Here is a 12,863-nt window from a genome sequence, read left to right as displayed (position 1 = left end):
AGGGGTGTGCAGAGAAGCAGCTGGCTAAGAATGCAGGAGAGGGATTTAACGGGAGGGAGGAAAGAAAGGCAAAAGTTTCCCCCCACCCAAGCCAGCCATCTCTCTCTCTCTCTCTCTCCCTCCCCCTCCCCCCTCTCTCTCTCTCTCCCTTCCCCCCTCTCTCTCCCTCTCCCCCAGCAGCACCGGAGCTTGCCTGGAGGGGAGGGGCTTTCCCTGCTCTTTGTTCCGTTTCAGCAAACACAGCAACGAAACAGAGGAGGGTGGGCAGTAAGACCCTGAGGCAGAATGCAGGAAAGCAGCCGCTTTCTCTTTCGCTTCTCCGTGCAGCGTGCAGCGCCGCGATTTGATTTTTGCATGATTTTTCGGCTCCAGGGACCACACATTCGCTCTATAACACGCACAGACATTTCCCCTTCCTTTTTAGAAGAAAAAATCTGCGTGTTATAGAAGGAAGAATACGGTAATCAGAATAAAAACAACAACCCAATAACACCCCCCCCACCGAAAAGAGCCACATTTTTAAAAGGTATAGGATGTCAAACAGATCAACCAGAGGCCTGGTTAAAAAGGAACATTTTTGCCTGGCGCCTAAAGGTGTGTATTGAAGGAGCCAGGCGAACTTCCCTGGGGAGAGCATTCCACAGACGGGGAACCACTACAGAGAAGGCCCCGTTCTCATGTTGCCACCCTCTGGACCTCTTGAGGAAGAGGCACACAAAGGAGAGCCTCAGAAGAAGATATCCGGGTCCGGGTGGGGTGGGGGAGCTTTGCTAGGGGACCTAAACCCACATGTTCCAGGCAGAGGACAGGACTGCAGAAAGGACCCAGCCTGGTATGGTTTCTATTTGCGCTTATCTGGAGTGGGGTGAGGACGGAAACAGGTGAGGGAAGACGACTAATGTGTCTTGTATTTACTGCTTTTAGTCAACAGCTTTTGCAGACTACTTAACGGCTCTTTTCTCCATTTGATTCCACTTCAGCCTTCACATTGCCATTTGGTTATGTGCACAAGCCCAAGGCTGGTATAAGTTAAACGATGGCTATTATAAATGACCCAGTAAATACATCTGCAAACTAGGCTGGTGCAAGCTGTTTCCTTGTTCCAAGAGACAGCACCACAAAATCTGAGAGATGCAGCCCAGGGTCCTTACTGATGTTGCACAAAATCATGGGAAGCAACTCTCAGGTGGTCTTCTGCTTCACTAGCACCCTTAAATACATCTCACCTGCTCCCAAGGATAAGGACAGAATGCGTGGTGTTAACTAGGTTTTATTCAGAGTAGACATATGGAAATTGACAGACCTAAATGAGTTATCTTCTTTAATTTCAATGGGTCTACACTGAATGAAACTTAGTTGAATGCCAGGAAATGTGTTCTCGCTTAATTCAACAGCTGATACGCAAGTATCAAGGAAACCACATTGTGAAGACAATGGTTACATTTCCACCCCCTTGACAGGAGCTGTCTGTTCCAGGGTCAATGCAGGTAAGAAACATTTGCAGCAGCAGACACCCCAGATTGCTGGAAGAGGCTAACATCACATTCCTACAGCACGTTGCCCCATGGCCAAGACCTGGTAATGGATAATCACCGTGGGGACCACTTAGCTCCAACAGTGGAGCATGCAGCTTTGAACACCACTTGGCTTGGTGGAAAACTATGCCCCTTTTCCTTCCACCTTGCATAGACCAAGAGGCTCTAAGTTTGAGTCCTTGCTGATCCTGATAGCTGGGCTGCCATTTCTACAGACCATGGCTAACTCCTACCATGGAGTCACATAATGCTCCCCTTTTCCTTAAAGAAAATGTTCAACCCAATCCCCCACAGTGGAGGAAGGAGACTGAATGTGATTTAGTTGATTTGGGGCACTAACTTTGCCTCTGGCAGCAAAAGCGTGAAAAGGCTAAGGCCAACTTTGGTGCAGGGGTGGGTGCAAATTAAGTAAGTCACAAAGTTGGTCTTAAAAACTCTCAGCTGGCTGGGACCTGGTCTACAGATGCAGCAGAATGAGGCGATAGACTAGACTGTACTACATACAGTCTTTAGGAGGTACATATAGGAGGTACCATTTTTGAATGTTCCCTCATGAAACACGCATCATTTCTCTTTAAGTAAACAAGAACCATTTTCAGGGAGTTTTAACAGAGAATTGGTTTTTAAAAACCAAAATTTCCTCTCCTGCAGTCTGAAATGGCACTGTCCACCATCTTTTTCTGTCACATGCTTAGGTTCAAGTTTCAGTACTGAATTCTTCCAGTGGCCACAAGATGTAGGCCATACTGTTCCCCATCAACCATGTCTCCCCACACCCCAATAAATATGGAAAAGAGGCAAAAAGAGGTCATGGGGCCTGTTTGTGTTTTGGGATACAACTTAACATCTGGGTCCCAAAGAGAACAGTTTTTCTCAGCCTCATTTTGGTTTACCAGTATTTCCCTAACAGCATAAGCAATGAGGGAAGTGTTAATTATGAGGTATTGATACGGCACAAAAGTTGCTCTAGATGTGCTGGAGAGCAGATGCCCCCACTGGATGATATTAGACCACGGTGCAGATCTCTCCAGAAATGAGCACCTGCAGTGGCAAGTCCCATGAAGCAAGCTCTGGCACTCATGCCAACGCAGCAAATTCTGAGCCATGATTCTGAGCAGCAAAGTGGGAGGAGGCAACTGGATTTGACTTGACAGGGCAGTCACATGAGAAGTTCCTGCTCATTACAATGGGGCTCCCAGCAGAGAACGCCCTGATGGACAGCAATCTAGCTCGACTAATGGGGGAGGGGGTGTTACTACTCTGGGTTTTCTGTTTCCAGTACCAAAGCATATTGAGTGGGCCTCATTCTAATCCCTCTTCTGCCAGGCAAACCATCTGCAAATGAGCAGGGTTTGTCTCCCAGGGAGGGAGGGAGGGAACGCAGCTCCCTCCGCTTGGCACTTTGCCCCAAGGATTCAACGTGAGTCATGACTCCAGCTGGTTAATATGTTGTGATGGCTGCCTCCCAGCCCTGAAGAGCCTGCCTCCTGCCAGTGGAACAGATGCTGTCTTGCTCAGTAGCAATTAAATTACCAAGAGCAACAGGAAGCCAAGATCTGAGCCTTCCCCGCCCCCTTCCTTGGCCCAGAAGACCAGTGTGCACTGCAGGGAGCTATCAACCAGTTGGGATAGGTGGAAGGGAAGTGGGCTAGGACCAAGGGGGGCACAGGCAGGCTATTAGGCTGCCCCCTTGCTACTGGCTGTGTTATAAGTGCTTTAATAACAGCCTGACATGCAGAAATTTAAGCACGTGGAAGTTTTCCCCATCACTTAGTTCCATGACAAGAGGTGGGGAAAGTTTCACCTGCTTACATTTCTGCATGTCAGCCTGTTATTTGGTGGAGCACCTCTGCCCAGCACCATGAGATCAACAGGAGGGGTCCTGCTTGCAGCTCCACCACGGAGTGCAGTTCAGTGTGGAGACCTGCAGCAAGGCCTTCTCTATGGTGGCACCTCAATTATGGAACTCCCTCCCAACCTTAGAAGCAACAATGGCTCCAGCCTTTCTTGTGCCTTTGAAGGCAGTGTTTACTTTGATTATTTCTTCCACATTGATTGCCATCATTTAATTACTGGTGTTTAAATTGCATTATTATGATGGGGCATTTTAAAAATATTGTTTTGTTAATAAATGGAAACCAATTTGTGAGGAAAACCAGCATATAAAAGCATTAAGGTGAATAAATAAAGGCACAGAAACATGGCCAATAAAAAAGGGAGGGTAATGCTAGGCAGAAATAGACAAAATGGAGCAAAAGCTGTAACCTTCCTGAGGAATGAGGTTTCATGGGGAGGTGGCTCATAGTTACAACGTAAGATTTTTGCAAAACGGGAATTTCAACCGGATTTCAGCACCTGAACTTCCCAGTCTCTAAAACTGACCCCAAATTTTCTGCCTGGGCCTCTCTACCAATATTCAAGCACCTGGCCTGGCAGTCCAAAAGTCAGCAGCAACTAATCAGTCTCTCTCCTCCTTCAACTGCCTGTTTCTGCCAAATATTGTTTGGGTTCAGCCTGTTAGCTGAGCCTGGAAGGAGGGGAGACAACACACAAAGAGAAACCATCCTCAGTTAGAGGAACTGTGCCATCTTGATGCTTGCACATTGTGATTGCCCAGCAATTTCATCGAAGTTATTATTGTCAAGTCCATGCACACTGTTCTCCTCAAACATCCAAATTCTGCAAGCAGGAAACCCCAAACCACATGATCAGTAGGAGTTATTCAGTGTGAGCCTATCTGTTCACATTTGCATCTTAAGTTTCTTCCGGTTATTATTTTGGCAAAACACAACAAGGGGAAGCCAGAGGGGAAGGGGTGGAACAAAAACCATGGCAACTAGGAAGTACTGAGAAATTGTTGATGCCCCACAGTAAATGATGTGCTTGAGCAACCCCACAACACCCCCCCCCCCAGGGTGAAACAGAATATCCAGCGATCTGGTCATTTCCCCCACTGCCTGGCTGTACGCCCTGCTTGCTCAGGGTGTGGGTCAGCTCAGGGGAAGAGTTGCTCGTGAAGGAAAGGGCTATCCATGGCTACTAGTCATGGTGGCTTTGTTCTACCTCAACTGTCTGAGGCAACAAGCCTCCGAATATCAGTTGCTGGGAATCACAAGTGGGGAGAAAGCACTGTTGATGGCAGGTCCTGCTTGCAAGCTGCCCACAGGCCACTTTGGGCACAGGCATCGCTCCTCCACTTGCACGCATTCTACTCGTGTTTGGCTGCATATACCTGCAGCACCGGGGGGGGGGGGGGGGGGAATAAATAGAATAATACCAGGAATGGTGGGAAAGAGCTGGAGAGTCCTCATGGCTCATGAGGAGACCCTCCCCGGAGCCTGAAGAGGATGTCTGTGAAGGCAGAGGAAGCCCCAGAGAGACCGGAGGCACAGCAGGGTTTTGTTTAGGCTGCTCCGCCTGCCCACCTAACAGCTGACATGCGGGGTAGTACCACCGCTGCCGCCGCTTTCCCTCATGCTTTCTCTCATGTCCTCCAGCTGGCCTCAGACCTTCAGCTCTAGTTGAAGAGAGAATTGTGTGGAAAGAGTGCGGGAGACAGAGCTGTAGAGCAGGGGGAAATAGGCCCAACAGAGCCTTCTCCGTAAGAAGCCCACTGCTTCCTTGTAAGGCCCAACGCTTCCCTACAAAATGGCTATCCTTCTACTACTGAAACGTCCATGGGCCCCTCCCCATGACTCCACCCAAGCATCTCATACTTGTTGAAGAGATTGAGGCCGATGCGGTATTGGCGACGCTGCACAACATCGTTGTTGAAGGCAGGAGAGTCCCAGCTGTGCCGCGTCTCCCGCTGGTAGGTCTGTTTGCAGGGCCCCCCGGGAGCTGAGGAGGCAGCTGGGGCAGGCGGGGGAGGGTCGCGCAGGCTGTCGCGGGAGGAGGAGCCCGAGCTGCAGTTGATGGTCTCGTTGGAGTTGGTGGTGCTGTTGAGGCTGTCGTTGTCCCCATCAGAGTTGTCCGGCGGCGGAGGTGGGGGCAGGCGCCCAGGGACTTGAGGGGGAGGTATTGGCAGAGGTGGGGGTGGCTGGTTTTGTTCAGGGTGATAATGCCGGTGTGGGTGTGGGGAACGGGTGGGTCCGCCAGCGTGCTTGAGGGTGCCATGGGGACTGCAACCATCTTGCTCAAATATGAGACCCCTATTGAGAGAACCTCGATCGGAGCGGTCACTTAGATCCACCGAGCTGTCGCTGGGAGGCTCGATGGTGAGCAACGGGAGATGGGCCCCACGTAATCGATAGTCCCTGCATTCCATACAAGGCGTGCTGCGTCGGCTGCCACCGTTCTCGCGGCTGTCCTCTCGCTGTGGCCCACCCCAGTACTCTGGCCGTGGTGGTGGTGGGATTGGCACGGTGGTGGGCTCAGGTGGGTCAGTGCTGGGTGGGCGCTCCAGAGAGATGGGCGACGTGGGAGCTCCTTCATCCAGGTACAGCGTTACATCACTGAACGAGGTGGCAGCACTGTCCCCCTGCTGCTCCTTGGACTCACTCTTTTCCAAGGAAGGTCCGCCAGCCCCTCCCTCCTGTCCCAGTGGGTGGCAGTTCAACGCTTCGTCAATCGACTCTGCCAAAGACTTCACCTGTTGGAAGGCACAGAAGGGAAGTTAGCCAGGAGGGATTATAAGGGCTTTATAAGAAGAAAATGGGGGAGGGGAAGGAATGGAACCAAAAATTGTTGCGTCAAGGAAATCCACCTTCTGTGCACTATACAAATTAAGCATCTATTCGAAAATCAAATCACACTTTGAATAATCTTTTACAAAGCATGCTACAATTGCAGGAGGCCAAGTGCAGTATTCTATCATCGCACAGGACATGTAGTATTGTAGAAAAATAGAAGTTTATCCATTTATCAAAATCAGTTAAAGACAACAAAGGAAACACAATACACAATTTCATATGCAGGCTGCAGTTTGGGGCTCTACCACGCCAGAACCTTTGAGCACTGCTGAGGGACTGCTTTCTATGCCATGGGAGGGAAAAGGAATTAAAATGTGAGTTCTACAGAAGTGTTTAATACAGCATCATATTATCCAGCAATGCTGGATAATGGCTTTGGCCATGAACCTACTATAATGTATAAAAGAAAAACAACATGAAAAGAAACCAATAATTAAAGCCCCTTCCCTTTTTCAGGGAACAGAAGCTAACTAAGTAAGAGGAAATTCTTCACTAATTCCCCCAGCTGTACTGAGATGCAAAAAGTGCAAGGAGGAGAGTTTTAATCGAAGGCAAATAGACCTGGACATCCTTAATAGTGCTGTTCCATAGTGAACAGGCAAATGGTTAAATCATCCTCCAATATCAACACCACACCGCAAATCAGATCTAAAAAAAAATGAAGGATATTGCAGAAAACATTGGGAAGCAACAGTATTAAAGCAGAAAGAAAACACCAGCACAGAAAATGTAAGTGTTTAAATATTAGTTGCATCCTCTACCGATTTTGCATTGGGGTTTTTTCTTAGGATACCTTTTTGGAGTCGTATCCTGCTTTTGACTTCCTAATAACTTTAATGACTTCCTAATGACTTCCTAATAAAATTAACCCAAACTAGCAAGCGACCAAAGCCTGCTTTCAGAGTTACAATCCAAGAGAACCCAAGAAGTTCAGAGCAGATTCACTCCTTACACACCCAGAATCCTCTTTTACCCCAAACATGCATTTGGGGACCCATTTCTTAATCTTTGCAGGGTGGTAGTTGTGACCAACCTTAGGTCAGGCCACAACACATTAGGGGGCCCGACCCAACAGTTGAAGACCAGTGGCTATACCACCTGCATGTCTTTCCTGGTACCTCTCTTTTTCCTTTCAATGAAATCTGAGAAGAGCTTTGGTTATGCCCTGATAAAAAACAGGTACCCCCAGTGCTGGCACCCAGTGCGTTTGGAATTGTAGAGTTGGAAGGGACCCCAAGGGCCATCTAGTCCAACCTCCTGCAATGCAGGAAACTGAACTAAAGCATCAGTGGCCACCTCTGCATAAAAACCTCCAGTGAAGGAGAACCTACCACCTTCCAAGGGAGCCTGTCTCACTGTCAAACAGAAAGTTTTCCCTGATGTTTAGTTAGAATCACCTTTCACGTAAATGGAAGCCACCAGATTTGTTTAAAACTTATTATTGGATCCCGGGAAGCTGAATTCACAATGGTGGTAGGGCAACAGAGGGGATTTGTGAAGGGCTGAAGAAAGTCCATGGGGCAGGGAGGGGGAGCTTGAGGTCATGACTAAGCAAAGGAACCAAGAGAACAGCCAAAGGGGTTGTTGAAAGGTCTTCGCTGGGCAAAGGAAAAGGCAAGGGTGGCGTACAGTTTGGCATAGCCTACCTGCTTGGAGAAGGAGTCCTCTAGCTCAGTGATGTCATTGCAAAAGCCTCCAGAAGAGGAATGCAGGGAGCTGCCATCCAAGCCAGCTCGACAGGAGCCACCGTAGGGTAGGCCATGGTCCAGCAGATGAGGTCGAGCACCAGCCATGGTCCCCTCATCCAGTGAGGCTGGCTTGCCTTCAAAGTAAGGGGCATTCTGGGCCTTGTCGAACTCCTCAAAAGAGTACTGCATTCGCATGTTGGAGAGGATAATGCGCCGGGACATGCGGCTCTCAGACGCCGAGCTTCGCAGACGCTCAAACTTCTTGTTCATGCGATACTGGCGAAAGGCTGTTTGGATGGTGCGAGCTGCTCGTCGGCTCAGGAAATAGCCCCCATACTTCCGCTCCAGCATCTCCACCTGCAGTAGGCAACAGAGGAACAGTGGTGGTGGTGAGCGCAGGGATTTAGGCAAGGGAGTGGGGGAAATAATTTGGATTAAACAATGAGTTCTATGGAAAAGAGAGATGGGCAGCTTGGGAGAGACCTCATCAGCAAAGGAGGGGGCAGGATTCTAGAGGACCATGGGCAAGATGCCACAGCAAAGGACAGCACTTTCACTTTCATCCCCTAGAACATATGAATCAGCCTCCTGCTGAGTCAGACTCCTGGGCCATCTCTTGTCTAGGGATGGGGAACCTGTGGCCCTCCAGATATTGTTGGACTCCAAATCCAGCTGGCCCCAGCCAGCATGCCAATGGCCAGGGATAATGGGCGATACAGTGGTGCCCCGCAAGACGAACGCCTCGCAAGACGGCAAACCCGCTAGACGAAAGGGTTTTCCGTTTTGGAGGTGCTTCGCAAAACGAATTTCCCTATGGGCTTCCTTCGCAAGACGAAAGCCCATAGGGAAATCTCCGGGACAGCGGGGAAGCGCAGCGCGTCTTCCCCACTGTCCTCAGACCTCCTCCGAAGGCTGGCGGTGGGGCGGAGAGACCTCCTCCCGCCGCCAGCCTTCGGATGGCTGTCCTGAAGACTTGCGGTGGGAGGATGGTTTTCCTTCCCACCGCCAACTTTCAGAATGCTGTTCTGAATGTTGGCGTGGGGAGGAAAAACCCTCCTCCCACCGCAAGCCCCGGGAACAGAGAAGCACTGCGCGCCTTCCCCTCTGTTCCCGTACCTGTCCTGAAGGCTTGCGGTGGGGAGAAAAGCCCTTCTCCGCACTGCCAGCCCGGCAAGCGGTCTCCATAGGAACACATTAATTGATTTTCAATGCATTCCTATGGGAAACCGTGCTTCGCAAGACGAAAAACTCGCAAGAAGAAAAAACTTGCGGAACGAATTAATTTCGTCTTGCGAGGCACCACTGTATATTCCAGCAACACCTGGAGGCCTACGAGAAGAGCCAAGGCTTGCAATGGCCTCAGCTTTCCTGACTGCACTGTGCCAAGTGAGAATGGCAGTAGAAGCTGGTCTAGTTGGCCTCAGTGGGCCTCTGGCTCTCATTTCTGAAATCATCTGGCCCATATCATGGAGACTGCCTTGGAACGCTTCTTGCTCTAGTTGGGGTTCCTGGCCTTATAAAATGTGCACGCTGAAGACACCGCTTACCTTTTTGTCCTGGAGGTCTGTCGAGAGCTCATAGCTGTCTGACATTGCCTTGGAACGCTTGCTGGCTTCCTCTTCCTGCTTTCTCAGCGCCACACTGGCTGGCTGGAGCCGAGCACGCTGAGCCCACGGAATGCCTGGTGATGGAGTGTGACAGACAGAGGAGGACGATGAAGAGGGTGCCAAATCGTAGTGCTCAATCTTGGTCACCTCAGGGGTACAACGATATGGAGGCTGACTGCCCAGGCTGTCCACTATAATAGTGCCTGCCTCACTTCCAGGCGGGTCTCCTTCCACGCTGAAGAAAAAAGGAAGAGAGATTCAACAAACACTGTGGAAGACTGGGAAGGAAGAGAAGCCATGCTAGGTTTGAGAAGGGCCTCTGGGTGCCTTGCTTTCTTCCTATATCCAAGGCCGACCTTACCAGGAGGCAGAGTGAGGCATCTGCTCACACGACAAATGCTGAGCCACCTAAGCTCGCCTGCTGCCTCCAGGTGCAGGGGAGAATGCTGCCCCACTGCCAGTATCAAAGTCAGATGCAATTGCTGGTCTGGCTTTCTTTATATGCAGTGGTTGTTGGAGGGCAGGCAGGGCAGGGATGCCATCTTGTCTTTTGCCTCAGGCAGCCACATTTATCTGGCTGCCCTGACCCACCTCTGAAATGGCGACCTCTGTGGTGCCAGCCTGCAGCCCCAGCACTGTCAGAGAGAGAGAGAGTGGCAGGAGTAGTCCTGGCTGGCAGCTAGCTGCCCATTTAAAAAGGGAGCAGAGGAAGCAGAAAGGGAGCTATGCCATGGAATCGTGCAATATAGTTCCTTTCCTATTTTGCCTCAGATCCTTTTTTAAAATGGCATTATTTAAATGCTGTTGGCTGATCTGGTCTCTTATCAAAACCACCAAGTTGGATTTTAAAATGCATTTACTCCCCTCTGATTGCCCTTTAAAATCCGAACAATAGCTCTGCACAGCAGTTTCGCTGAGAGAGAGAACCGGCAGCTCCAGGAGCCAACAGAGGCTCATCCCTCTCATCCCTGAGCTGCGGGGGGGGGGGGGGGAGGGCTTGACACACCAAGATCAAGACTTGGCAGCTCCATTGACAAAGAGTGGGGGGGGGGAAACACACCATAGTCACTGCACCCCATCTGTGGTTCTTTCGTCCCATTATCCTAAACTAGCCAATTCAATCAGCTGCCAATATTATCACCACTGTAGAAGTGCTGGTGGTGAAAGGGATGAACCTTTGCCTGCTAGCCACACAGTCACGTAATTTCCCTGATAGACAGAAAACATGCACCACGAAGCTGCTATTATCTCTGCTGGGCCACCAGGCCTATACTCTTTTCCTAGTGGGGCTAATAGCAGCTTCAAGGTGATTTAGATCCAGGAAGCAACATAAGGGGAAAGGGTTAAACACCCGCAGCATCACAGATCCAATCAAAGCTAGAGCCCCTCTACTACCCCAGGCTGCTTCTGACCTAAAAAGGGGGGGGGGGGGAGAGAATAGTCAGGTGATGCAATGTCTGATCTCCCATGCTGCATCTGTTTTTGTTTTGAGAAGCAGAAGTTGGCCATTTGGCTCCCAAGCAGTCTTCTTAAATGTTGGGAGTCTGATATATAAACTTTTATGGGATGGGTGAGTTCCCATTCTGAATTCTCCTAACACTGACCTTCTGCAGGAACTTAATCATAGGCCCTACCCACTAGGCGCCCATAATGACATTTGTACAATCACATTCTAATAAATTTTAAAAATAGCATTGTTACCTGTGTTGCGTTGCAATAATCAAGATGGGTTGCTACCTCTAGTTCTGGGGAAGCTCATGGACCCCATCAGCTCACAAGATAATCTTAGCTATAGGCAAATGTTCACATGTGCTGCTCCGTGTGCTGCCTTGCCTGCTATTTGGATGAAGGAGCTGGAATTTCCATAGGCTCCTGCATGTGTCTGTTCCATGCAGCATAGGCTGCCTTGAGTTTGCCATTTCTGGACGGCACGAAACAGATCCACGAGGGTGAAGCTCCACATGGGAAGGGCCAAGTGCTAATGGAGCCTCTAATATACAAATGGTAGGCAAGGCCAGGAAAGGGTGAGCACAGCAAGAGTGCCTAGCTCAATTCTCCGTAGACAACTGGATCGAGGCCGGTCAGGACTGCTGATCCTTTTAGATTTGTCAGCAGCCTTTGACATGGTCGATTATGATCTTCTGGACCACCGCCTCGCAGATGTGGGGATACAGGGCATAGCCCGTAACTGGTTGTGCTCTTTTATCTCTGGTCGGGGACAGAGGGTGGCACTAGGGAGGGAAATGTTGTCGCGCCACTCCTTGGTGTGTGGAGTGCCGCAGGGCGCAAATCTCTCCCCGATGCATTTTAACATCTTTATGCGCCCCCTTGCCCAGATTATCCGGAGCTTTGGGCTGGGCTGTCACCAATATGCTGATGACACTCAGCTCTATCTGCTGATGGATGGCCACACTGACTCGGCCCCGAACACACTGACCAGATGCTTGGAAGCTGTGGCTGGATGGTTTCGTGGGAGCTGATTGAAACTAAATCCTTTGAAGACAGAGGTCCTATGGCTAGGTCGGGATGGCATGGGGATGAGGGACCAACTCCCTTCTCTTGCGGGGACCCAATTAGTGCCACTGCCTTCCGTTAAGAGTTTGGGTGTAATCCTTGACGCCTCCCTTTCCGTGGAGGCGCAAGTTACAGCAACAGCCAAGGCGACATTTTTCCACCTTCGCCGCATCAAGCAGTTGGTCCCTTATCTTTCCCGCCCCGACCTGGCCACAGTGATCCATGCGACGGTCATCTCCAGACTTGACTACTGTAATTCGCTCTATGCGGGGCTGCCCTTGAAGCTGTCCCAGAAACTCCAGCGGGCACAGAATGCTGCAGCAAGGCTCCTCACGGGGTCTCTGCCATGGGAGCATATTCACCCAGTGCTTTTCAAGCTGCACTGGCTCCCGGTGGAGTACAGGGTCAGATTTAAGGTGCTGCTTTTGACCTTTAAAGCCCTTCACGGCCTAGGACCCTCGTACCTACGGGACCGCCTCTCCCGGTATGCCCCACGGAGAGCCTCAAGGTCCATAAATAACAACACCCTAGTGGTCCCAGGCCCTAAAGAAGTTAGATTGGCTTCAACCAGAGCCAGGGCCTTTTCAACACTGGCTCCGGCCTGGTGGAACGCTCTGCCTCATGAGACCAGGGCCCTGCAGGATCTGATTTCTTTCCGCAGGGCCTGTAAGACAGAGTTGTTCCGCCTGGCCTTTGGCTTGGAGCCAATTTGATTCCCTCCCTCCCCCCCTCTCTTTTTTCCCCTTCTGTTCCTTCTCCTCCTGCGATGAGGCTACATTTTAATATTTTAATGTTCCATTATTTTAATTGTTGTGTTTTATTTTTGTT

At 50.3% G+C, this 12,863-nt stretch overlaps 1 protein-coding gene across 10 annotated transcripts in view; it reads right to left on the bottom strand.

Annotated features, from left to right (window-relative positions):
- IQSEC2 (IQ motif and Sec7 domain ArfGEF 2) overlaps window positions 1-12,863 on the bottom strand; it is a 165,228-nt gene that overhangs the window by 29,349 nt on the left and 123,016 nt on the right. For all 10 annotated transcript variants that reach the window (XM_083718313.1, XM_083718311.1, XM_083718314.1 and 7 more), the window contains 3 exons: window positions 9,462-9,756; window positions 7,873-8,271; window positions 5,252-6,126 (listed from right to left, as the gene is read on the bottom strand). In XM_083718313.1, coding sequence (XP_083574439.1) covers window positions 5,252-6,126; window positions 7,873-8,271; window positions 9,462-9,756 — 1,569 coding nt within the window. The remainder of the gene's footprint in view (window positions 1-5,251; window positions 6,127-7,872; window positions 8,272-9,461; window positions 9,757-12,863) is intronic.

Source organism: Podarcis gaigeae (assembly GCF_964106915.1).
Source record: "Podarcis gaigeae genome assembly, chromosome: 17".
In the NCBI taxonomy this organism is placed as follows: Eukaryota; Metazoa; Chordata; class Lepidosauria; order Squamata; family Lacertidae; genus Podarcis; species Podarcis gaigeae.
The sequence above is the reverse complement of the archived record's forward strand: the minus strand, read 5'-3'. Positions and strand labels throughout refer to the sequence as shown.